Source organism: Lathamus discolor, chromosome 9, assembly GCF_037157495.1.
Source record: "Lathamus discolor isolate bLatDis1 chromosome 9, bLatDis1.hap1, whole genome shotgun sequence".
NCBI lineage: Eukaryota > Metazoa > Chordata > Aves > Psittaciformes > Psittacidae > Lathamus > Lathamus discolor.
The window spans coordinates 6,211,691-6,237,633 of NC_088892.1; the positions used below are offsets into that span (position 1 = coordinate 6,211,691).

The following is a 25,943-nucleotide window of genomic DNA, read 5'->3' on the forward strand; positions in this document are numbered from 1 at the left end:
ATCTAAAAAGAAACCAATAAATCCATAGCTCCTGCATTCACTTTTGTTCTGTGCTGATTTTGTGATGCTGTCGTTTCAAGCGCACTGTCAAGAGTGATTTTTAAAGCGGCGTTAGCCGGGCACTTAGTGCTGCGGTTCCTAACAGACACTTGTTTCTCCCAGCTCAGAAAACAAACAGTTGCAAGTCCTTGTGACCCAGGTAGTTTTGCTTGGGTACAGCTTGCTTTCAGAATACCTCCTCTGCACAGGGAGCCGCTTGTGAGCAGCCAGTTCAGAGGCCAGAAGTTACTCGTAGCAAGTTTTGGAGGTTAACTTCTGAATAAATGAATATATTGGAGGAAATCCTAAGCTGCTTACAGGGTGTTTGCAAACAGAGAGTGCATTCATCAAAGAAATTACTCGGTTTGAATAATGGTGCAGCGCAGAGTGTGTTTACCTGCCTGTGAGGGGAATGGGGAGGCTTGATTGGCAAATGTTTGTATTGTGCCGCGAGACAGTTGTGAAGGCAGCATGAAAACGAAGCGCTGCTGTTGTGGCTCCCAGGGTTGTGATTCCTTCTCTAGTTTGGGAGCGCTGCCCTTTTCCAGGGTGGTACAAAGAAGGGGTGCAAGGGTTGTTTTGGTTCTTCTGCCACACGTGCGTGTGGGGAAGTCCCATGTCTTGTCTTTGCTCCCGCAGGCACGGGACACCCTGGCTGCATCCACCCTGGCTGCATCCATCCTGCAGAGCAAGCCTTGGCCCCCAGCTCCCAGGCTGCAGGCATCCAGGGGGGCATTATAGACCCTGGGTGCCCAGGCAGAGCTGTGTCTGCTTCAGCTGATGGGGAATATGGCCCTTTTGCACCAAAAAGGCAGCAGTGTTTTATTTTAACTCAATGTAGCTTTGCTGAGAAGACAGTGAACATCTTCCGAGGAGCGAGACTGTGAGTGCCTCCGCGCTGTACAAGTCACCAGCTGCTCTTTCAAACGAGCTCTGAGAAAGCTGCAAGTAAACATGCAGATGTGGAAAAGCAGATACAGTTCTTCTGCAGCTGGGCTGGGAAGTACTCCATAAATACCTTCAGATAGTACTTAACAGAGTGTCTCGGTACTCAATATCCAGAGAGAATCTTTCTCACATCACCATTGATTTCTGGGAAATGGCTGAGTATCTCTGGGAGCAGAATTGGACCAAATCACAAAGTAATAAAATAGCTTTTCCCAGGAAGTACATTTATAAACAAAGAGCGAACATTGCGTCTTCAGGTTACCTTTGCAAAGCTCCTGCCTGAGAATTGGCATGGCTCCTTCCAGTCGAGGGATCTTAGAGGCAGTTTCGCTGCATCACAAGCTGCAATTGTATCTGCGAGGCTTTGAAAATGAACACCAGTGTCTCTGCAAACAGGATACTACTTGTGAGGTTTAATTGGAACCAGTCATGTCTGAATGCTGCAGACTTTGAAATAATGTGAGTAACCTAAGAAAGCCATTCAAAACGCATCTACAAACAGTATTCCCCAGATACACAGGGGTGAAGAGCTTGCTGGGATGAAGGCCCAGCATGAGCTTCTGCTCTGAACTTGAACTGAATTGAAGGAATTTTTTGTGTGTGCTGTTCTGAAGACATTTGGGTGCTTCAGATATCTTCCTTCATCTCCTCTCCCAGCTTGGCAAGAACTAGATGCAAAAATATTGTAAGGCAGGCTTTTGCAAAGGGGGAATTGAGTCAGAGAGAAGCTGAATGCTGTATATTTAAAGTCAGTGTTTGTCTTTACACTTCACAAAGCTGGTGGCTGGAGGAGGTGGGGGGGAAGTGACATTGGATCATCTTCTATAACCCTGTAATAGCTGTGTAGAAACGACTGACCTGTTTGAGGATTTAATTTCAGCTTTTGCCACCTGGCTGTGAGGCCCTAGCTTACAGACTCGAACGTGCTCTTGTGTTTGGGTGCAACGGTCTGCTCTTTCTTTAAATGCTTCCATAAAGCCAGTGGGCACTGAGAGAAATTCTCTCTGGAAGTAAGTGGTTATCGGGTATCTCTTTGCTCACATGCAGATCTATGAAGTTCCTCTCAAAGGGTTACCAGCACTGCCTTGGTTGTACTGATTGACTAGGCATATCAAGGATGAGGGGGTCATTAAGAACAGCCAACATGGCTTTATGAGGGGGAAGTCATGTATGACCAACCTTATAGCCTTCTATGAGGAAGTGACTAGGTGGAGGGATGATGGTAGAGCGGTAGATGTAGTTTTTCTTGATTTCAGTAAGGCATTTGATACTGTCTCCCACAGCATCCTCATAGATAAGCTAAAGAAGTGTGGGCTTGACGATCAAGTAGTGAGGTGGATCGAGAACTGGTTGAAAGGAAGAAGGCAGAGAGTTGTGGTCAATGGCGCAGAATCTAGCTGGAGGTCTGTGACTAGTGGAGTTCCTCAGGGGTCGGTGCTGGGACCGGTGCTGTTTAATATTTTCATCAATGACCTGGATGAGGGAACTGAGTGCACCCTCAGCAAGTTTGCTGATGACACAAAACTGGGAGGAGTGGCTGACACACCAGAGGACTGTGCTGCCATTCAGCGAGACCTGGACAGGCTGGAGAGTTGGGCGGGGAGAAACTTGATGAAATTTAACAAGGGCAAGTGTAGAGTCTTGCATCTGGGGAAGAACAACCCCATGTACCAGTACAGGTTGGGGGTTGACCTGCTGGAAAGTAGCGAAGGGGAAAGGGACCTGGGGGTCCTGGTGGATAGGAGGATGACCATGAGCCAGCAATGTGCTCTTGTGGCCAAGAAGGCAAATGGCATCTTAGGGTGCATTAGAAAGGGAGTGGTTAGTAGGTCAAGAGAGGTTCTCCTCCCCCTCTACTCAGCCTTGGTGAGGCCGCATCTGGAATATTGCGTCCAGTTCTGGGCCCCTCTGTTCAAGAAGGACAGGGAATTGCTTGAAGGAGTCCAGCGCAGAGCCACAAAGATGATTAAGGGAGTGGAACATCTCCCTTATGAGGAGAGGCTGAGGGAGCTGGGTCTCTTTAGCTTGGAGAAGAGGAGACTGAGGGGTGACCTCATCAATGTTTACAAATATGTAAAGGGTAGGTGTCAGGATGATGGAGCTAGGCTTTTTTCAGTGATATCCAGTGATAGGACAAGGGGCAATGGGTGTAAACTGGAACATAGGAAGTTCCACGTTAACATCAGGAAGAACTTCTTTACTGTAAGAGTGACAGAGCACTGGAACAGGTTGCCCAGGGGGGTTGTGGAGTCTCCTACACTGGAGATATTCAAGGCCCGCCTGGACAAGTTCCTGTGTGATGTACTGTAGGTTACGCTGCTCTTGCAGGGGGGTTGGACTAGATGATCTTTTTAGGTCCCTTCCAACCCTTGGGATTCTGTGATTCTGTGATTCTGTGATGGGGTTTGCAAGGACTGAGATGAAGAAAACCCGCTGGGTTGTGCCCTCCGTTGTGTAGGTGAGCACAGGTAGGCCTCTTCCAAAGCAGCTCTCCAGCTCTGGTGCGGTGAGGTGCTCTGGTAGCTGTACTGCAGCAGCACTAGCAGCAGGGCACAGTGTTGCAAAGTGTTCCTGGGTGCAGGGTTTGCCAGGGTCTCATCCCTGCTGCAGAATTACTCTGCCTGTGATCTCAGTTCTGCTTTGCTTGAAGTTTGCTCCCTAGAGCACAGAGCTGCAGGAAGAGCCTGGAAAATGTGACAGGAAAGCGAACCGGTGCCATGCTGCCTCCCGGAGCTTGTGAAGGCTGTGGAATGTTAGCTCAGAGGCCCTGGAACTGCTCCCTGCGCCTCTGTCGGTCCTCTGGATTTTGTGGTGTTTGGGCATCGGCGTGTGCTACGTCAGCCTTGTTCCCCTAGAATTTGGGAATTGAGAGGGGTTTTTGTCTTCTTGGGGGTTTGCTTTCAGTGGTGTCTTTGAGAGGTCTTCAGTGGATTATGTGTTCCCTGAAGTACCGCATAGAAACTCGGCATGAAGTTGAGAGACTTGGGAATTTATTTGCACCTAAGAAATGGACGTTTTGTGACCATTCTGGAGAATGCAATCATCGACGCTTCGCGTGTTGAGTTGAGACAGTGAGTTACAGGGACCTGCCAGGAGGTGCAGCCAAAACTCATGAAACCAGGGTGTGTTTAGAGTGGAGAGGCTTGTGTCTGTACGAGCATGAGGCGTACGAAGGGGATGAAGTAGCAGAGATTATTGCTGGAAGGCAAGAATTGGTGCTGTTGCGACACTTAAAGTAGTTACTATTTCTGGGCATGGAGAAAAGGGCACAAACCCCACCTTAGGAGACTGAATGCACCGTTTTGCGGAGAGTTTCCTAGGAGTGCTTGTTGCATGTTTGCTGGTTTGGTGAGAGCAGTGAAAGCTTTTGGTTTGGAAGGGTAACGTCCTAAGAATGAAGTTCTCAGTGAACCTCACATTTGTAAGAAATCAAAATAATTACCTTTTAGAATAGAATATTTCAGCTGGAAGGGACCCACACCAGTCATGCAGTCCAACTGTGTGACCACTTCAGGGCTGACCATAGGTTAAAGCATGGTATTAAAGGCATTGTCCAAATGCCTCTTAAACCGTTAGAAGCTTGGGGCATCGTCCACCTCTCTAGGAAGCCTGTTTCAGTGTTTAACCTTCTCAGTAAAGAAGTGCTTTCTTATGTCCAGATACGGCATAATCATTGCCAATAGACAGGAGGTGGTTTTGCATGGTGTCGTCCTACTCAGAGCAAGAGTAGCAGAACCAATGACTTACAATGGTGGAAAAACCTGGCCGCAAGGTAGGGTTTAACTTGGGCTGTCATGCTGTTGGCACTTCTGCAGTGTAAACCTGAAAACCTGACAAGTTTCTGAGCAGATTCTTCTTGACCCGTCAGGTTTTCTCCAAGTTGAGGTTGGAGCGAATCAGTGCAAAACAGTTAAAATCTGAAGTCTGATGGGATAGTGAATGTTCTTTTGTTGTGCTGCAGTGCATGGCAGTTCTCAAAATTAGAATGAATGGAAGAGCAGATGGGCTCTGATCAGGAAAACCCCAACTTGTAAGTCTCTTGGTGTGTATTGCCTTGTGGGTTGCTTTAGTTTGCATTCAGGCCAGCTTTAGAAAGTTAATATCAACCGTTAAACCTTTTAGACTATCTTCCCCCCTCCTTTTTTTTTTCTTTCCTCTGGTTTAGAAGTGAATAAAAGAGCTTTGTATGGTTCTTGACACTGAGCCTGAATCAGCTCTGAACAAAATACAGTGTTCCTTTCAAAATCTTGGAAATAATGACATCATAGGCAAATTGGGCCAGAAACCGTTAATAGTATTCTTTGTGGAATGAAATCCCATGGGAGGACCTATTTCAGCAAAGTGGCATTGTTTACAAATAGATGCAGTGGCAGATACAGTTGTCCCGTTCTGAGGGACAGCTGAAACTGCCTGTAATGGACTCACAGAGTGACCGTCTGGCTTTGTAGCAAGCTGAGAACGTGCCCTGGTGCTTCTGTGGTCAGGCTCATGCTGATGATCTCGAGGGGTTGAAGGCTCTTTGGCACTGGAGAAGCGTTTGTAGGTGGGTTAAAGAGCAGATAAAAGCCTCTGTGGCCATAATCTGTCTGTGAGAGTTGCTGGAGGGGCCAGGAGCTGTGTCCTGTCTCTGTTGGGCTTCCTAAGCTGGGAACTCCCTCATGCATCCCTGTGCAGAAATACCTGGGCATCACGTACTTGCCCTTCACCAGCGTAACACATGTAGCACGTTCTCCCTGTTACCTTACAGTCATTTTCATCACCGTGTCTTCTTTTTCCTTTTTTTCTTTTTTATTCCTCATTACTGGCAAACCTTCTGCATTTCAGGATAGAAATCCCATAGATCAGCAATGTTAACTGCTTGACTAAACCCACAAAAGCATTGAGTTCTCTACTCTGTGCTGGAAGGTTGTACCCAGGGCACAATTACAGCTATTCCTTGGTCATTGCCTACATATGTGCTTCCATAGGAGGGTGGCCTGTGTTCCTCCATCGCCAAAGCAGGTCTCCTGGTAGCTCTCCACCTGGACAGCGCGGCTGTGTTGGCAGAACCCTCTTCTAGGGACTAGGTATATGTTTCTGAATCAAGTTCTCCAGGACATCAGCTTCATGCTGTAGGTACTAGGGAGAGGGCTGGGACCAACAGTTGCTAGAGTTTTAAACTGTGTGACTCTAGGACAGGTCCCTGGGATCCCCTTGGGGATCTGGATGTTCAGGAACAGCGCTTAGTGGAGCCAGGGACTGGAGCAAAACAGAGATGTGATGGTATATTTCATTTATTATTCTTGTCACTAGGCAGATGCTTTGAATTTCAGATCTGGCGTTTTGGGATCTCATACAGGTGAAATCAAAAATGTAGATCAAGTACTAAAAAAGTGATCGTTTTATATGTGGTGATTTGAAAATGGAAGCAAATACCAAAATGCTCATGTCATGAAAACCAGTCTAGAGTTGACGTCTCGGAGTGTTTCAGTTGGTCATTCGGTTTTTATATGGAAGGTACTGTCAGTTAAGGCAGTGTGGATTTGATTATCCACTACTGATATGGCAATGCCAGCAAAATTCCAGCTATATCAAAATAAATGCACTTGTTGAAAGTGTTAGCTCAGGTTTGGGGGGGTTTGTAAGGAAAGCAACCGAAGAACCCTGAAACCCCTCAGCCACTCCGGCTTTACCTGACCAGAGGGAGAGCAGCGTTGCTGTTCCATTTGAGCTTCGGGACCTCTGTGCAGGTGACGGTCACTGTGTTTGGCTGATACTTCTGAAATGAACCTGCAACTTCCACAGCTGAAAACCATCATTTGCTTCACTTTAAATACAAGAGAGTAGCCAATGAGTGTGATAACTTGGGTTATCTGTGAATCAGCACAGGGAGGGATCCATAACACATGCACAGTGCTCGGCACGTGCCTGCCATAACAGGAACCGCATTGATTTTAGGGGGTTGGAAGCAAGGTGCCTGTAGAATTGTAACCTTTAAAAACACGCAGTGTAGCCCACATCGCATCTGATCGGTCTGAAATCACACTCTATTTTCAGGTTTTCAATCAGTTGGGTTTACCAAGCGTTGCTTTGCTAAACCAGCTGCTTAATCCGGACTTGAATTTTAGGGTTTAAGATACATCGGGAAAATCAGGAATTGGGCAAGTGTCACCTGTCCTGTGTGTTCCCAGCTTACGAAAGTTTTGTGACTGTTTCTGGGTGTTACTTTCCTTCAGTCAGTACCTCTGTTCTTTGCTCATGTTCATGTGCAAGAAAGTTTTTAATGGGTACTTCTGAATGAATTTCCTTTGGGAAGATCATTCCTTTTGAAGCCCCACAGTCTTAGGACTAAACCCTCCCCAAGCACAGCAGGGAGGGAATAGAGGCCTTAATGCTTGCTATCCGTAGGCCCCCAATGTGTGCCTTGTTTCTTACATTGTGAAAATGGGTCATTGTCATAACAGGCAGTTTCAGTAAATCCTTCAGATGTTGCTGGTTTCAAGGGCAGTTTGGATTGTTAACAACTACAGGAAAAAAATTGTAAACAAAAATTCGAAAAGCCTTTAACAGGGGTGTAAAACCTTTATTTTAATGGTAATACCGTGATTTTTAGCAATTGGCCACTGCATTTATTTATAGCAACCAGCAGTAACCTTATTCAGGGCAAACCTTCAATAGAGAGACTTCCTTATTCCACCAGAAGGCTTTTCTTGCCCTCTTTCCTCCCCAGGACATGAGCCTTGACATCCTCACTTGACAGGCGTGCTTTCTCTTCTGCCTTTGCAGGAGGCTGTGAGGGCTGCTGAAGATGTCCGATAGTCTGGATATTGAAGAGAAACCTCCAGCCCCACCGTTGAGGATGAACAGCAACAACCGCGATTCTTCAGCACTAAACCACAGCTCAAAACCGCTCCCCATGGCCCCTGAGGAGAAGAACAAGAAAGCCAGGCTTCGCTCCATCTTCCCAGGAGGAGGGGATAAAAGTAAAGTATCAGCAGTGCCAATGGGTGGCTCCATCTCTCTTTGCCTCTGTTGGTTCTCGGTTGCTGTGTTTTATTTCTGCCACTGTTTACTTTTTGGTTTGGGTTGCAGGACATGGTAAAGTCCTTCCAAAGCTTTCTGTTGGCATTACTCTGGTAACATGTTTCTAAAGAGGAGGAGGTGTTTGGTCAGCTACTTTCCTTTGTCTTTGAAATCCAGTAAAACCTGCGCATGTTGTGCAGCTTGCCTTTTAAAAGTAACTTCATAGTGAAGCTGGGGAATCCTTTCCTTTGGCTTTGCATTTGCAGTAAAAGCAGAGATGAAGTTGTGAGCTTCTGAAAATAGATTTGCAGAAGTGAGAGGCAATATGCCTGATGGTTTGGGTTTGGTTTTTAATGCAATCCTAGAATTACTTACATTCTAGGAGCAAGAGCAAGACTCCTGTTGCTTTTGCAGTGAGAGTGCGCGTGGAATGGCTCGGTTTAAAACCTGCTAGGTGTGGTTACAGCAAAAGAGTTTTGAACATGCAGGAAGCAGTATTTCAGTTGCATTCTTTAACATGCATTTGCAGAAAGGAGCGTGTTTTGAGTTAGTGTGTTTACAGAATTAAGGGATCTTTGTAATGCCATGGGGCCTGCTGGGCTGTACCCATAAGTGCTGAGGAGCTGGCTGATGTCTTGTTACCTTTGACAGGTTATGGTGACTGGGGATGGTCCTAATGACTCTGAAAAAGCAAATGTCACTTCTGCCTTTAAGCAGGAGGATCTGGGGAGCTATGGGTCAGTCAGCCTCGCCTTGTCCTTGGGAAGCTAGCTGAGCAAATCCTCCTGGAAATCATTTCAACACAAACGAAGGACAAGAACATGATCAGGCAGAGTCAACAAGGATTCATGAGCCTTCACATGAGCCCGTTCCTCAGGCAGAGCTGGCCGGTTCTCTCTGCAGAGGGCTTTCCAAAATGTCCCCTTTTGTGAACAAAATTAACTTTGAGTTGATTCTTTTTAAAGGCCAAGATGAAAATCTTTCCCGGCTTAATTCCTGCAAGGACTTGGGTCACTTCCTGCCCTGGCTGCCAGCAGAATGGTTTTATCCCTCTCTGAGGAAACATCTCTTAAGAAGGGGGTGCTGTGTGAAGCACATGCAGAAATGGGCACCTCCAGAAGCAATCCCTCCTGGAAATGATCAGTGACATCAAAAATGTATTGAACTACCAAACAGAGCAGTTGTTGAAAACATACACGTGCCATGATTTAAAATGTGATGTGAAGGAAAGGAAGCTAAGATTTATAGCTTAATTTTGTTGCTGCAATAATAGAGAACATGTAGCTTGGCTGGCCAATCTGCTTGAGGTGGTTTCGTGTTGGGATTGGTTTGTGGGTCAAACCAGCCTGGCCTGTGTGTACTCCACAAGCTCAGTGACACGTTTTTGAGAGTCCTGCTTATAAAACAGAAGGGGATTGATAGAGCTGCTCTCATCTAGTGCAGTGCTTTGCAGCATAACAACTTTATGGTAACAGTGCACCACTAGTAAACGGAACGTGAAGAAACCACCATGGCAGGAGGGGTGTATTGTGAGGGGCATGTATAAGAAAATGAAATACCCCTGAATGCACTCAGTCATTGCTACAAGGAAGTCATGCCTTCTCATATAATTTTGCCAGCTTATGTAAAACAGAAGCAATTTGAGTTGCAGGGCACAGACAGAAGTGTCAGGGCTTTTAGACTGGGGAGGGATGAGGGTGTTTCAAGATGTTTAATTGTGTATTTAATTTACAGCTTTTCAGCATTTGGACCATAGGTGTTACATCCACAGTCTGGTAGGCAAAGGTTCATGAAGCAGATGAGCCAAATCTTAGGGAATGAGCTGGAATGCTTGTCCCCGGCAGGAGAGGCCTGGAATGAGCAAGTGCTGCATTTGATGGAATGCCTTATTTTGGTTTTGGATTTGACTTTTGCTTTGAACTGAATTTGATGATCCTTTAAATCTAATTTTCACTGCATTTGCTTGTAAATGATGAGGTAGGAGAAGCCAGTTCTGTTATCTGCAATAGAAAGTTACGTATGCTGAACGGAGATGACATCTTGTAACTGGCAACATCTATCCTGAAAATTACACAACATCATCTAAAGAGATAAAAGAAGGGGAAAAGCCTTTGCATTTGTTTTTGATATATTGCTGCAGTATTTGCTGAATGCTAAATGAAAGTAATTCATCAGTGAACATTGTGTAGGGGTGTGCAGTGCAGACAAAGGGTGACAGTTAGTTTTTTAATGAGGATAAATGGAACAGTGCAGAGAAAGGATTAGAAACATCCAAACTACTCTAGACTGTAATTATGAAGAGCAGAGTATCTTCCAACTGAAGGAAGCTATAAGGTAGAGTAAGACAAACAAAATTGTCTTTGTCCAGCTGGTTTTGATGCGCATAATGTGCACATGAGAACTGGCCCTTTGTTAAGGGAATACGTCAGGCAAAGACAGGACCTGAACAACTGCCCCTTTCTCTCCTGCTGATGTGTAGCTATGGCATGTGTATTCACTTTTCATATTATCATTAATAGATGGTGATACACTGGCCTATAGAGATCCTGATATAGAGTCCCCTTGTGATAGGCACAGTATAAACCTCTTGTGTATCTGTGGGCACTGTGATATTTGCCCTCTTCCAATCATTAGCATGTAATTTTCCCCCAGTTTCAGTGACATGTATTTGATGGGAAGGCAATTCCCTTCTCAGCTGTTACAGATACACCCCTGCCACTGGAGAGGATCCTACAGGTAGCTCTGTACTGTATTGTTCAGCCATGTAGTAGTTAGTCTTGGAGCACACTGGTTTTCCAGGGAAGCCAGATATTTCAGGTACCTGCCAGCAGGATAGATGGTTGAAGATGGATGTACTCTGTCTTTATCTTGATGTCTGGGAGTGGTCCAGAACTGGCATTGTTGTCACCATTTTTCAGAGAAATCTCTATTGAACATGGATTCTTGATGCATCAGGGTGAAGGCAGCTTCTCTCAGCCTTTATTCCACTTGTTTGTTATCAGAATCAATAAAACTGGGCTGAAGTGAAAATTGTCAATAGTATTAAAGCACAGGAGATGGCTGACCACCAGGGATGTTACCTTCAAAAGACATTAAAATAGAAGGGAGATGAGAAATATATGCAGATCGAGTGACTTTCAGGTCTGTCTCCTTCAATAAGATACTTCACAGTCTGTGAATACTGGTAGAGTGATTTAAAAACAAGGAATTCCTGGAGACTAATAAAGCCTGGCTTTTATGGCTGTATGTCTTAGCTAATTAACAGCTCAAACGAAGCTTTTCCAATGGCATTTATGGGATCTTGTTGCTGTGCAGATTCTGTGGTTTCTAATACAGAGCTGCTGCTTGAGCCTTTTAATCTGAGAGGAGCCTTCTCCTCAGCTGCCTGTTTTCACAGGGCTTGTAGGAACCTCGTTATCTTACAAAACTTCTGCTCTCTGACTTGGCTGAGCTTGAAAACAGGCTCAAAGTACACTGGAGAAGAGCCCCACGTGCAAGGATGCATGCACGTGTGTGTGCTGGGTGCTTTGCTTCTGCAGGAGCCCACAGAGCAAAGTCAAACAGGACTTAGTTGCTAGATATAAAAGCTTGATGAAGAGCAGAACTGATAACAGAAATCATACTGGTTAGAAATAGCCTAAGATGACTACTTCAAGAACAGCTTGCTTTGGCAGCAGTGATACTGGTTGGAAGAAAACCAAAATGAAGTAACACCACCTAGGCTTTCCCAAGCAGGGGTTGACAGGTAGGCCGGTGTGTATGAGCTTGGGTCTGTTTGTCAAGTAAGATGGATGTTGATTTGGTTTCTACATTTAAAGTACTGTTCTGAGCGCACCTGCTAGTGAAAATGTTTGAATGCAAAGCTGCACAGAAAATAAGTGCGTGTTAACGTTTTGCCTCTAGCCAACAAGAAGAAAGAGAAAGAACGTCCTGAGATCTCTCTTCCTTCAGACTTTGAACATACCATTCATGTGGGATTTGATGCCGTCACTGGAGAATTCACAGTAAGTAACCACACTGCATTGCATGCTTACCAGAGCTTCTAGTTTCTTGGTGGTAAAATAACCTCCTATTGCCAGAAACGTCAGATGACAGCAGCCAGGCTGTGAAGAAAGAGACTTTTATTTGTTGGGCTTAAGACTTGGAGTGGGTTACTTCTGATTCAGGCTGCTTTATGGTTTTTTCCTCCAAGGATTGTCAGCAGTGTCTGTGGCAAATGAAAACTAGGAAGAACGTAGGTGTGTGCTTTTATCAGTCCCACAAGCTGCTACAGGGGTTGGTTATTCAGTGTCTTTGGGAAAGCATAAAGAAACCCACGCACATGTGCATAGTCTGTGTCTGGCTGCAGACAAATCAGTCCCAAAGTGTAAAGTCCAGCTGCTCTGCAGACAGCCCTTGGAGACGCCAGACAGCAGCAGCATTGTGGATGTCCATTCATTTTAATTCAGTATCTCTCGAAGTATGTCCGTAGGCTAGGTGATCAGACACGTTTCTAGCCTTTATGTATTAGTAAAACAGCAGTCAGCTTTTCCTACCTGTATCACAATGAAGTGTTGGGAAAAATGGGTCTGATAGGAACTCCTTGAGGTGTGCAGGGGGCTCAAAGTGTTTTCCTTCAGACTGCTAGTTAAGTGCTGAAGCCATTAATCCTTAAAGCCTACACTTGGTTGAGCTGTGGAGGGGCGAGGAAGCATTGGCAACTCTTCGTACCATCAGCAGTACCCTGTGAGCTAAGTGGTCAGACTGTGTTAGCACCATGTGTCGGATTGTACAGTGTGCTAGTGCTGACAGGCTGCATACACCAAACAGGATGGGACAAATCATTTGCCTGCAAAAAAGGTGGCTCATTTTCAGAATCTGGGTCCTAACGTGACTTCATCAGTTTTTACTTTGATTGCTACTTTTGGGTCTCAGAGACCGCTCAGAAACTGTGTGTGCTACAGCAGCAATAGTAATAATAACAGTAACAGTAGAAGAAAAGACACATCTAATGACGCTGTGTCTTCAAAGGTGGAGTGAAATTGAATTATCCTTAGTAATGAGGAGATACAGCTACGTTTAAAGTGTGCAGGCTACTTCATTAGCCTTTATAAAACAGATGTCACTTAAAAAAATCTTACTTCAGAATTTGTTCTGTGCCAAACCCTAGGGCTTGATTAAATGCTTATTTAAAAAGCCCAGATGTGGTCATTTTTGATCAGAATCTTAGTGTAAAGCTTTTAAAATTGTTTTCCCTGCTGTCTGTCCTGGTTTTCCTCTTATTTTTTTCTCTCAGTCTCTCCCATGTAGGCACTTTGTTCAGGTTAATCTTCAATGCCATTCTCTTTATCTTGGAATCATGTTACTTTCTGCTTTCGTTTTCCCCCTCTTGTATTTGCATCCCATGTTCCTGTTCATCTTCTATTTTCTTTCTTTCCTTTCTTCCCCATTTCACTGCTCTCCCCACTGAATGTTCAGCTGTTACTATTCTATATTTATTCCTCTTTCAGCCTTCTGCCTTTATTTCTGCCCTGTGCTTCAGACTTTTACCTTGTGTCTCTATGAAAATGTGATGGGTCACAAACATGCTCTCTTGTAGACTGACTGGTGGTGAGGATCTCAGGTAGTCTCAGGTCCCCACCAGCTGCATCAAAAAGGAGGGATGCTGAGGTTAATACGTTTGAGTTCTCAGCACAAGCACTCTCCACCGGTACTTCAGACATCGGTTTGAATGTTTTATCATCCAATGTGTCAAAACAGGAGCATCAGAGATTTGTAATTATTGTTTTTACTTCATTTTTTGGTGTCAGATGCCCCCAGCACAGGTCCTGGCCTTTTGTAGAACGGAGTGATCGTACAAGGCTGAACATGTCCAGCTTTACTGCTGTAGCACCACTTCGTTTTAAAATCTTTTTCCCTTTCAGAACAGCAGACATTAGGTGGCTGCTGTTCTACAACTGCACAATACTTCTGCAGTAATATTTGTTCCTAAAGTTCCTATCAGCTCCCAGGTGATCCCAGATGCATGTGTTGCGTTGCACGTCACACTAGGCATGTTTGATTTGTCCCAACCTGGATACAACCCGTGTATCAGCTGGGTAGTTCCGTGGTAAGTACGTCCTGCTCAAGGGACTGCCGCTAGCCATATCATGTACAATATTCCCACTGTCTAGCGATCACACTGTCTGTCTCCTTCGAAAGTTTGGAAGTGACATGGCAATGTTCAGTAAATGTGCAAATACATGGGGGTTTTGTTTTGAATTGTTATAGTTGTCATGCCGATAGTATCTGCTCCACTGGTTCCGTGCAATGCATTGGGCCATTTCTGACACCTGACAGTCACCCCCCCACCCCAGCTCATTATCTGATTGCTCTTAGTTGCATCCCAAGTCAAAGTTGCATGGACTCCTGAGTTTCAGCTTTCAGGCTTGAGCCCCAAGCTATGTTGTTGCTCATGAATGCGTGTTATATCTACATTTCACTGTGCTTGGGGCAACCGCATTTGCTTAGAAGGAGAGCTTTTAAAGCTCAAAATGAAGTTGGCTGGAAACCATGGGGTGGGAGCATGCTGCTAGAGCTTTACGTTGGTTTATTTTGAAGGAGCAGTTGCATTTTCTGAATGGAGGAAGGAGTGTATTGGGAGCGCATTTTGTAAGGCATGCGTTTTTGAAACAGTTTCCTGATCCCCAGTCTAGAAGAAAGCGTGGTCACCCACCAGACTTCTCAGGTTTCAAGACTATGACATTAGCAAGTGGGAGAAAAAGTTGTGGCTGTAGGTCTAAGGTGGTTACAGGTCATTAACCCAACCGGTCATTCCTTTATAATTGTCCTGATTGTCAGTCTGACACACACAGGTTATTTGTGTTATGACCGTGCCCAGTCTCCCAGTGTGAAGTCTGATCAGCTGCTTTTTCCACTGCACTTTGTTGGCTCTTACACTGGCCAGTTGTGATCTTGGGGCTGGAGAACCACTGGAAAACACTTGTGTAGAGCCATTAAAAAATGCTAACCTGGCTTTCAAATGAGGCAAACAGAAAAGCCCAGGTCTTTCTCTATTATTTTTATTTTTTTACTAAAGAGATCACAGGTAATTTTCCCAGTCACTTGCCTTTAATCCTCAGTAATGTATTTTTATGAGGGAGAGAAAAACTGGTTTAAAAAAAAGAGGAGGGGGAAAGATGCTTCCAAACTTTGGAACAGTTGTGATTTTTCTGTTTCCCTAAGCCTGCCTTCCTGTAGCCTGTCCACCGCCTAATCCATTTGTTACCTACCTCGTAACTCCCATTTTAGATGGGACTTCCCCATTTTGGCCCATTGGTTTCCTCCTACCACCTTCTAAGTTGTCCCACATTCTGTTTTAACTTTCTTTTCTTTCTTTATTTACGTCCATTACAGCCAGATCTCTATGGCTCACAGATGTGCACAGGGAAGCTCCCAGAGGTGCGTCACAGGCCCAAAAGAATCTTGCATCAAAATGCTTCTTTGAGATGTCATAGCACTGCAGCAGCAGGTTGATGTGTGTGCAGTAGATTTGTTGCTTGGCTTATCCCACTCTTTTTGTCATTAATCCTAAACTTTGGAGGCCCATGTCACACATTGTTTTGTGGAGAACTTCTTAGGAAGAAGCTATATTAAAGCGTTTCCCAGATTGGGGTGGCACTAAGGCCAACTGTAAATGATGCTTCAGGTGTAGTTTCTCATTCAGTAAGTCCTACGGTTTGCTGGTAGATGTTGGCTGTGCAGTAATGGGGGAATATTACAGGCTTTCAAATTTAGGAAATTATACTGGATATTTAAAGCAGTTTTCCATCAATACATTTCCAATGCAGAGCTGCAGCTTTCACTGATTGGATCAATTTTCAAATGCCACCCTCACTCATCAGATGTCTGAGAACTCCTCCAAGGCTTTGGCACTCTCAGCCTGTTCTCCGAGTCCCTGGTTTCTGTATCTTTACATTAAAGAACCGACTGAGCTACAGGAGCTCGATAAAGAGACACCCTCAGCAGCAGTGGTACAACTCAGGGTCACGATTTTGAGGATTTAAATGCAGATTCTTAACCCCACAGTGTTCCCTGGTATGCTGAAAACTAATTGGATGAGGATGGGGTTAACCTTCTAATCCGACAGCAGTGAACATCTCAGCAAAATGTGTTTGCGTTATTAAGCATTAAAAATCCAGTGTAAAGCTCCTAAAATACACTGTGTTGTCCACAGACATAGAATAGTCTTGTTGTGTCTGCACTGAATCACCAGGAAAACAAGCTAAGCCGTAACTCATTATTCCATGGAAGAGCAGGGTTGGTTTAAAGATGAGTTTCATGCACTTTTTTTCCTATCACAGTCATAACTTTCTTTTCTTTTTAAAGTTGGATCCTGGTTTTAGCTCTGTATTTTGATAGAGAAGAGAATGATTGCATCTGATGTATAGGCTCCTAATTTTAATTGTAGGGTGTCAATCAATATTTCTCAAAGTAATCTTACAGGTAGCATGGGATCTTGGTAAAGATCTGTGAGGCTGTGGCTGTTAAATACTCTAAACTCGCATTCTTTCCACTTGCCACCTACAGGGCATTCCAGAGCAGTGGGCCAGGCTACTACAGACCTCCAACATAACCAAACTGGAGCAGAAGAAGAACCCACAAGCTGTTCTAGATGTTCTCAAGTTCTATGATTCCAAAGAAACAGTTAACAACCAGAAATACATGAGCTTTACGTCAGGAGGTAAGTCGACATCTCGCTGCAAAGAAGGGAGTGTCAGGCCCCTGAATGAGTCAGACCAAAGTTCCACATTCAAGTGGTCAAGAAGCAGGCTTAGAAATACTCCTGAAATCAGTTCTATTTCTCCTTGTGTCCCCTAAATGTCCCTGAAACCGACTTTTTCTTTGTTGCTTGTTCTCAAAACTAAATAAGATACGAGGTGGAACAATCATTACCATTTTTAGTCAGAAGCATTGGTGGCCAAAGGCTGTGTTTACTTTTGTTCCCTCACATCCTCGTTCTTTCGCAGTGTTCACACTGGGGTACAGGGTATGCTCGTGCATTTCAGGAGTTATGCATCCTTTGAGAGATGGGTTATGAACTATGAGGATTTTTGGTGATACTTTGTTATAGAGGAGGATTTTCAAGGATTCATGTGCAGTAGCTGTAGAGAAGTTTCTATGCATAATTCACAAACCAACCTAAAAAGGCTGCTATTGAGATGTAAAAGGAATGTTGCCACAGAGGATGCGCAAGGAAGAGTCAGTGTCTAGAGCAGTCTCCCTAGCAGAACCCTCACGACTTAGGCATCGGCATCCAGAAGAAGCCAGCAAACACGATGGGGGTGTCATTCCTTCCCTTGTATAGAGTCTGCAAAGCTGCAGCATGGCACTGTGAAAATGAAGGAGCAAGACTGTGCTGCAGCGTGTGGTTTTCTTTATTTGGCTCATTCGTTTATTTACTAGACACACTCCTGCAGCTGACATGCCAGGGAAGTAAGCAGAGGGTTTAACTAGGTGCAGCTTATCTGGCTTTTGTGTCAGCATGTTCTTTTGCTATTCCTTAATGACTGAGTTGATTTTTAAAACAAAAGTGCCATTAAGATACCATTAGTTTGGTGAAGCTGGCGTCAACAGCTCCAGGTGATAAGGGGGTCTCTCTGTCCAACAGGATGTGGACAGCATTTGTAATTCAACCTGCTGTGGGTCAGTTCCATACACATGACAGCCTGTGGCAGCAGAGTCTGTGATTTCCTCCGTGTGCTGGTTCAACCAGCACAGCTTCTAAAATGCAGGCTGGGAGAGCTCCAACTTTACCAACATTTCACATGTTGAGGGAAAGCATCTTTTCCTCAGGAACTCCCTAGTTAGAAGATTTGACTCAAACTTGATGCTTGTGTTTGCTAAAACAGACATTACTTTTGTGATGAAAGGTAACGTTTAAAACAGCATGTGCTCCTGAACTCGGGAGCTGCTGCTGTGCTGTGACAGGACAGAAGTGCCACTGCTAAGGGTGATTTTGGGGAAGCTTTTATGGTAAAACATTTTCAGCAAGTTAAAGAGAATCAATGCATGCAATGGATTGACCGAAAAAAGGAAAGAAGCTGCTTTAGCTCTTGGCTGGAACAGAATCATTGGCTATTAAAGAGCGATTTGAACTTTCTTGACCAAGTTTCTATTTATTTTATTCACTGGCAAAAAATAGACACAGAAACTGTAGAAAAGTAATAGCCTAGTATATTGTCCTGCTTGCTGCATGAAATAACTGCTGCTAGTGGAAGGATGTCCAAAAAAATGCCATCTGTTTGAATTTACTTGTTCTGTTGGACTCCCCACAACAGGCAGTTTTCTAACAGCATCTGGTTAATTTTCCCTTGCACACTGCAGATAAAAGCGCCCATGGATACATAGAAGCCCATCCTTCGGTGAGTGTGGAAGTAACTTCTTACTATCATAGCATTTAAGAACTGTGGAGCAAGCTGTGAGCTTTGCTTTTGTGATGGAGTGCCAGCGTTGCTGGCTGAATGACAGACAGTGCATTGTAGTGCTCTGCAGCAGCAGAGGAGGAATCACTGCCTGTTTCCTGATTTTCTGTTTAAGATCCCTTAAACAGATGCGAGTCTGGGTTTGCAGACAGAAGATTGCTTGTTGTTCTTAGCCGTGCTGGGATATGTAATTCACAACAATATGCACTACTGTCTAATTAGCCCATTTTAATTTAGTTTTAACAACATAGAATCCATTTCTGTTAAGTTTTATGATTTATCCTTGGTACAGCTGAGTGTGTGGCTGAATATGTATAAGGTTGTAACTGATACGGAACTCATTGGAACCGTTGAAGTTTTAACTACTCCCCCACTCTAATTAACTGTGCCTTACCATAGCAATCCCAGAGACGTAGCCATGACATCCACATTAATATTGACCAGATTTATTAATGTTAATGTTAGTGCATTAAATAGCGAATGACTGAATGGGGATTGAGCCTTTATTTTCAGGTATGAAGCAACTTAATTTTAGGTCTGTGATTGCACAACAGAGAGTATGTATAATGAAAAGAAAATCATCTTTGAATATTCACACACTTCAGACATTCAATTGATGCCACTTTCATTATCTTTAATAAAACACACTTTTAAAAGGAAGTTTGGGGTTCACCGGCGCATAGTAAGCATTCCCAATAGCTTTTCCAGTGGATATGGATCAATGGTAAATACTGTGGCATTTTGCTCCAGCACATACCGAGAGTGAGACAGGATGTCAGCTTTCAGACATTACCAACTCAGGTCTCTCCTGCAGGACGTCCCTTAGTGGTATTTGTACTGGACTAAATTGATGCCATTTTAAGGAGAACACAAATGAGGTGCATATATAGAAGAGTGCCTTTGATTTGCTTCAGCTCTCCAAGTGGCCTGTTGTTGCCAGCTTTAAAGCACTTGACAGACACTGAACAAGGCACCTTTTCAGTCTTTGTTTCTCACCAGCACATTGTGACAATGTGATACGACCCCCTGCTCTGAGTAGCTGGTGGGGGGAGATGTGCCTTGCTCCTGAGAGGGCTGCATTCACCCTGGGTTATTGCTGTGGTCAGGAACAGGAAAACAGTAGAAAGATCAGTGTGTTAACTTGGGACTAGGTTAAGAGGAGGATGGTGCCGAAGGAGCTGTGAAACAGTGAATTCCAGTCCTTTGGAAACAGGCAATACCCACGGGTAAAGTAGTAAAGAAGCAAACAGCCTTTCCCTCTTTCTCTCCAAACCCAAATTCCCAGCAAGATGCTGAAGGAGGCTTTGCACTTTGAAGTGTGTTAATTAACCAGCCAGTAGACACCTGTTAGCTTAATTACGTGTTACCATTGCTGCAGACACAATGCCAAAGCAATTAGCCAGTAACTGCATGGGATTTCTCATGATAGATTCAAGCATTACGTCCTGTGAAATTAGACTCTGAGCATGGGAATGATTCAGTTGTTCTTAGCAAAACATGAAAACCACCAAGACAAATAAAGACAACAGCCCAGTAATTTGTAACCTTTAAGTTGTATTGTGCTGTGTGTAACTTGGAACTGAGGCCCAAAGGACTACAGGCATGTCTAGGCTGGTTTCTGGTGTCTAAGCAGACTAAAGTTGTGCGCTTTAACAAACCTCCCAAGCGCAGAATGGTGACTGTCACTCGTGCTGTTGTCTGTCCACAGAGCACAAAAACAGCATCAGAACCTCCACTAGCTCCCTCTGTTTCTGAAGAAGAGGATGAAGATGATGATGAAGAGGAAGATGACAATGAACCTCCACCGGTTATCGCACCACGGCCTGAACATACAAAATCAGTAAGTCCAGCTTTGGTCAGCGGTGTATTTGGTGTAATTCAGAGCTGTATGTTTCTGATCAGACAGCACTTGCCATTCGTGAATGAAGATTGAGGGCTGGAGTCCTACTACAACCTAGTGCTTCACCCAAGCTGCTGACAGTAGGAACACCTGGTTTGAACCTTCACATGGAATAATGAGTTCCCTGTGATGGGAACTGTGAATTCATCTTAGTGCCAGCATTGTCTCTTTTAATGCTGCTGGTGTAAAAGTGAGCAACTTTGTCCAAAGTGTCTGTGTCGGCTGTCTTGTCATCAGTGGAGAGTGGTCATCAGCTGCAGTTCACAACTTTGCAGGCTCCACGGGAGAAACTGTTGCCTGGAGGTGCCTGTTCCTCCCCACAAGCTCTGTAAGTAGTTAAAGGAACAGCTTAGGCTACACCCTTCACTTTTACAAGACTGAAGGTTGGTGAGAAGAATCCGACACAGCTGTGCTTTGTAAAGAGAAGGTAGTTCTCTGATTGCAAGTCCTAATGGCCACTCCCTAAAGCTTGTGATAGTGATGAGAAGTCAGTTCAGCAGTTGTCGTCAGAAAAGGGAAATGCTCCCTGCTTCTGTTCAGACACGTAACAACTAAAGAGTCATTTTGTTACTCATCAGAACACATGAGCATCACAAAAAAGGCTGTGGGGCCCTGTACACATCTATTTTTATATCCTTCCAACACAGTAAGTTCATTGTTTCAGTTATCTTTCAGAAAAATCAATGAAAATTGTAACTGAAACTGGCTGTGAACTTGTGTTCACTTGTTTTTTTCTGTGCAGTTTGAGGAGTGGACAGCAAAACCGAGCATTTTAAGAGCCCTGGATGTGGCAGAGGGCATCTTCCTAAGGGTTTGCGTTTGAAATACGATCTCAGGGGCATCTCTGCAAGCACCTTTCTGACACAGAACAATTTCTTGTCACAGATCTACACGCGCTCTGTAATTGAACCTGCCGCTGCACCAGCACCAGCTAAAGAAGCCACCACTCCCCAGCCTGAAAACTCGAACACAAGCACTTTGTACAGAAACACAGACCGGCAGCGAAAAAAGTCCAAGATGACAGATGAGGAGATCCTGGAGAAACTGAGTATGTATCCTGTGTTTCTTGCCTGATAAAGCCGTGTGCTGTATGCGTGTCTCAGGAATGTATGCACCAAACGTTCATCCTCAGTTTAGTGTCACGGTTACTTCTGGTGCCCTACACAAATTTAGAGGGAGTAAGAGAGCACTTCGGATGTTCCTTCTGCCTCTGAGGGCAGCTAGCGGTGGGTTGGGTTTGCCTGAGCTTCCTACTGCACTAAAGGCAAAAGCAGAGATTGTTCCTGGTTGAGCAGAGGGCTGTGACCTGGTGAACTCCTGTGTGCGAATGGCCAAATGGAACAGGAGATTTGGGTGCCTAAGTTCTCTTTAGACTCCTGAAGTGTAAAGAGAATTTTCTTGGAGCCAAAATGCCTTGCAGAAATCTGCTGGGTTTATTTGCATGTGTTGGGGGGTTTCTTGTACCAGTAGACAGCCAGAACACCCAGCTGATTCTTTAGCCTCAAGGAGCTCTCCTGCCCCAGATACTCTATTGGTGTCGTTTTTATGATTGTTTTTACTACTTTTACCAGTATATCAGAGTTATAAGAATCCTGTGTTTCTGTCCGAACTCTTTTGAAGCCGATACCATGGATAGAGAGGAAGAGGTGTTTTTAATGTACTCAAAAGAAAAACAGCTTTTATAACAATCCTTATTTCTTAGCTATGTGCTTATAAAGATGTATCAGAGATACATCTGTGTGGCGTGATCGGGTGAAACTGCACTGCAAGCATTTCTCAGGAGCCAATCTCCAGCACATCCACTGTGTATATTCCTCACATACATGGCACTTTGTCATAGCTAATTCCCAGCCAGTTAATACTGTTAGAACCCTAACCATTGGCCCCAACCCCCTGTGCAGATCATGCTCTAGGAAAACACATCAAGCCCTTTGTGATTCTGCAGTACAACCAATTTACTCTGCTGCTTGCACATAATAGCTGCCAGTGCTGTGCTCCCAGATGATAAATGGTTGGGTTCGTAACGTAGCCCAGTTTACTCTGTGTCTACCGTTAACTGTTAGGACAAAAAGTGGATTGATCTATGCCTCCTTGTGTTTGATCTCAAAGCCAATAACGTTCTGTCTTTAATGAGGGCAGCTGTTTGTAAAGGGGTGCAGTCTGGCTGTGGCTTCTAGTGACTGACAGTGCTTGTTCTTGTGCTACACGAACTGTTTTGTCATACCTGCCCCTGCCACTGATGGCTGCTCTGGCTGCAAAGGCTGAAGCCCTCCTTAGCTGTGAGATTTCAGCTGCTCGTATAGAGTTTTTTGCACCCTTAGCAGGTTGACAGGACTATGAAGAACTGAATCCTCTGCTGTTAGGGAGTATCCAAGGGATAAGTTCAGTAGCTTTATTTGAGGGCACAATGAGATAAATTCCAGAGCAGATAAGTTACCTGCAGGTATGTCAGCTTATAAAGGGAGGAATTACAGCTTCTGCAGCTGAGGATAAATGTTTGAGGCAGGCTTCCACCATGAGATCCGCAGGTACCCTGCGTACATGAACGCAAATGTGCCTGTCATTGCTCAAGCATCTGTGTCAGCCAGATTAGGACTGAGCCCTGGAGTTATTGTGGGTTATATCTTTGGAATGTTACATGCTTTCATGCTTTTTCTTTCTTATGAATGTGATACCAAGTGAGCAAGGTCTGAAGCTCTGCCTTGGGCAAATTGTGATGTGGACAATGAAAATCTTTTTGTGCTTTCATGAAGCTATCTGGAAACAGGGGTGATGCTTTTTTGTTACAGTCCTGGGCTGATAGGCATGTGTGGTGGTTGGGGTTTTTCTGTTTTGGTTTGTTTTATGACTTCTCCACCTGCCTGCTTCCCCCACGATTGATTTTATGCTTTCAGGAAGATGTCCTCTGCCCTCTTTTATCTTCAGTAGCTTTCATAATTCTGTCTTGCTTGAAATAACTCTGGGTTTTTTAGAACCACTTTCATTACAAGTTTTACTGGGGAGCAAAGCCTGTAATACTGAGATAAGATCAAACAGAATTCTGCCTGTAATGAAATCATGAATATGTCCCACTGTAATTATAAAACAGAAGTGGCCCAATTCTGCTTCTTATCCACTTAATTTAGGACTTGATAAAGGGAAGTGCTTAAAGACGTCAAAATAGCTGATACGTGTATCTTTGGCCAGAGTAGGGCGTGCTGCTCTGAACGGCAGCCGTGTACCAGCCACTTTGTTGATTTTAGTGCTGTCGTATTAGCATGTGCATTGGCTTAAGCACAGGAAACCAGCTACAAGCAACTAACTCGTGAAGCAACTACTCCAGCTTTGAGGAAAAACTCCAGAATTCTGACCAGCAAAATCGGTGGCAAATTTGGAAAATTCGATTTAAAAATGCTTATTCTGCAGGCTTGTTCTTTGTTCTTTACTAACACGAGCTTCCTTGAACTTCTGGTATCTGTTCGGATAGATACCCACTCCATTAACTAGCTGAAAATAGCACCGAGGCTGACGCTGGCAGCACAGTGTTGTTTTCCTGTTGTCCAGCCCAGCGCAGGATTACGGCTGTGTTTGTGTCAGTACTGCAGAGTCTCCTGGGGCTGTGCCACAATGAGCACTCCTGGTGTTCCTGCAGTGCCAGGGAAGAGGAGTGAGTGCCATGCGGCAAAGGAAAGCTCTTCTCCCACAGCTCCCATTAGGGATCTTGCCAAGGCCAGCAATGTTCTTTTAGCAGGGAGTGTACCAGATGGTGCTGATGTCCTGTCTTCGTGCCATGCTGGCAGGCAGTATTCCCGGCCAGGCATCCAGTCAGATGCCCATTTGGATGCTAAAGCCCTCTGCTCCAGAGAAATGGCCTGGACCGGGGGGGAGAGAGGTATTTGTTACTACTTATAGCGAATGGTGCATCACCTGGTTTTGTTTTGGATGCACAAGTGGACAAATAAGTGTGTGTGATACAGGAATAGTGCCAGATCAGTCAAACAAAATATGCTGCAACACACTGGAAGTCTTTCCTCCTTAATTAATCTTCTTAAGGTATTTCAGTGATGTACCTTCCAAGTTAAATCTTCAGAAGTCACTCTCATTGAGCCATCACCTTAGGCTTCATCGTTCGTACTTGATCTAGGAAACCAGCAGACCAGAAAAAACAATATTGTGTTTGTGATTATTCCCTCAGGTTTGAGCTGATCAGATTTTGGCTCTCACATTTGAGAAACAGAGCAGTGAGTGCTTTAATTCCAGCTTTCAGGGGCACACGAGCTCCATGAGGCCGATGGACCTGGAGCGTTGCACGCCCGGTGCCGGCCAGGCCGGCCCTGCCTTCCCGTTGCTCCAGCGCAGAGCTGCCAGGAGGCGGCAGCACCCCGTCTGGCCTGCCTTGGCTTTGCGTGAGCCGCAGCACCTGCGCGCCTCACATTGCAGCAGCTCCTCTGTGCAGCTCTGCGGGTAACGCTGGTGCCTCAGGAGCTCTTGGTATCCGTCACGGCTGCGTTTGCTTGGGGAGATGCATGTGTGTGCGGTGCTGAGACCGCAAGTCAGATGTGAGTTAGTGAGCTGAGTCAGGTTGAAGACAAGCAGTGTGGTTCTTAACATGGCACGGGCAAGGTCTTCTTCAGAACCTGGTAATAAATGGTGAGGGCCATAGTTCTTAAAGCACCATAATTACTGATTATAACATAATCTTCTTTACAAACACAAAGGCATTCTTATGGCAAACTGCTGAGAGGTTGAGAAGATCCCCTCCTGGTAACACTTTGCAGTAGTCTTCCTGTTCTGAAAATGGCACCTGATGATAAAAATTGATTCCAGAACACAAGGTGCTTTTAATCTTCTGAACTATTAAACCTTCTCTTGAATCACACACAGTATTTATCCATAAAAGCTTTGTTGTTCCAGCTCTCATTAACGTTTATAGTCAACAAACACTTGCATTGGTACCTGTTCTTTTCTGACAGCGCTCTTGTGAACGTTTCTCCATGTTCTTAGTCTCCTAAGGACTAACTCTCCAAAGGACTGTAGAAAATCAGTCTTTGTGGAAGCTGGCTGTGCCATGGAGCTGCCTGTGGTGGTGTTGCCCAACTGACTCCAAACAGTTCACAACCCAGACAGTGGAGCTGCAGTTCTCATCTGCTGGAAGTGGTGTCTTCATTTTAAGTGAGCATCTTTGTTTCTTTCAGGGAGCATTGTGAGTGTGGGAGATCCTAAGAAGAAATACACTCGATTTGAGAAAATTGGCCAAGGGTAAGTCCAGTCCCAGTTACTTACACAAAAAACATGGGCTGGGTATTTTGCTGGTGCCACATCAAGCATTAAACCAGGCAAGCTCCAAACATGGTCAGTGATCGGGATTATATCCACATCGTTTATCCTAAAGAAAAAAGTCATCACAAAGATAATCAAACAGGATGATCAGGAGGAACCAAGCTGCTGCGTGGCTAGGGTCAGCAGGGCTGGGCTGAGATGTAGTGCCTCAAATGGTGCTGATGTGCTTAGTGATGCAAGTGCTAGCTCCTGCCCACCCTTGCAACGTATGTGTATAGTTATGTCAAAGGCACGAGTAGTGTTGGAAGTGGGTAGTCTTTTAGTAGCTGCTAATAAGAGCACTGCAAGGCAGC

General features: G+C 44.7%; 1 protein-coding gene across 2 annotated transcripts in view; it reads left to right on the forward strand.

The window, feature by feature from the left end:
• Positions 1 to 25,943, forward strand: part of PAK3 (p21 (RAC1) activated kinase 3) — a 69,558-nt gene that overhangs the window by 26,808 nt on the left and 16,807 nt on the right. For both annotated transcript variants that reach the window (XM_065689992.1, XM_065689991.1), the window contains exons 2-8: positions 7,753 to 7,949; positions 11,893 to 11,993; positions 16,537 to 16,690; positions 18,334 to 18,371; positions 20,140 to 20,271; positions 21,217 to 21,379; positions 25,506 to 25,569. In XM_065689992.1, coding sequence (XP_065546064.1) covers positions 7,775 to 7,949; positions 11,893 to 11,993; positions 16,537 to 16,690; positions 18,334 to 18,371; positions 20,140 to 20,271; positions 21,217 to 21,379; positions 25,506 to 25,569 — 827 coding nt within the window. In that variant the 5' untranslated portion in view covers positions 7,753 to 7,774. The remainder of the gene's footprint in view (positions 1 to 7,752; positions 7,950 to 11,892; positions 11,994 to 16,536; positions 16,691 to 18,333; positions 18,372 to 20,139; positions 20,272 to 21,216; positions 21,380 to 25,505; positions 25,570 to 25,943) is intronic.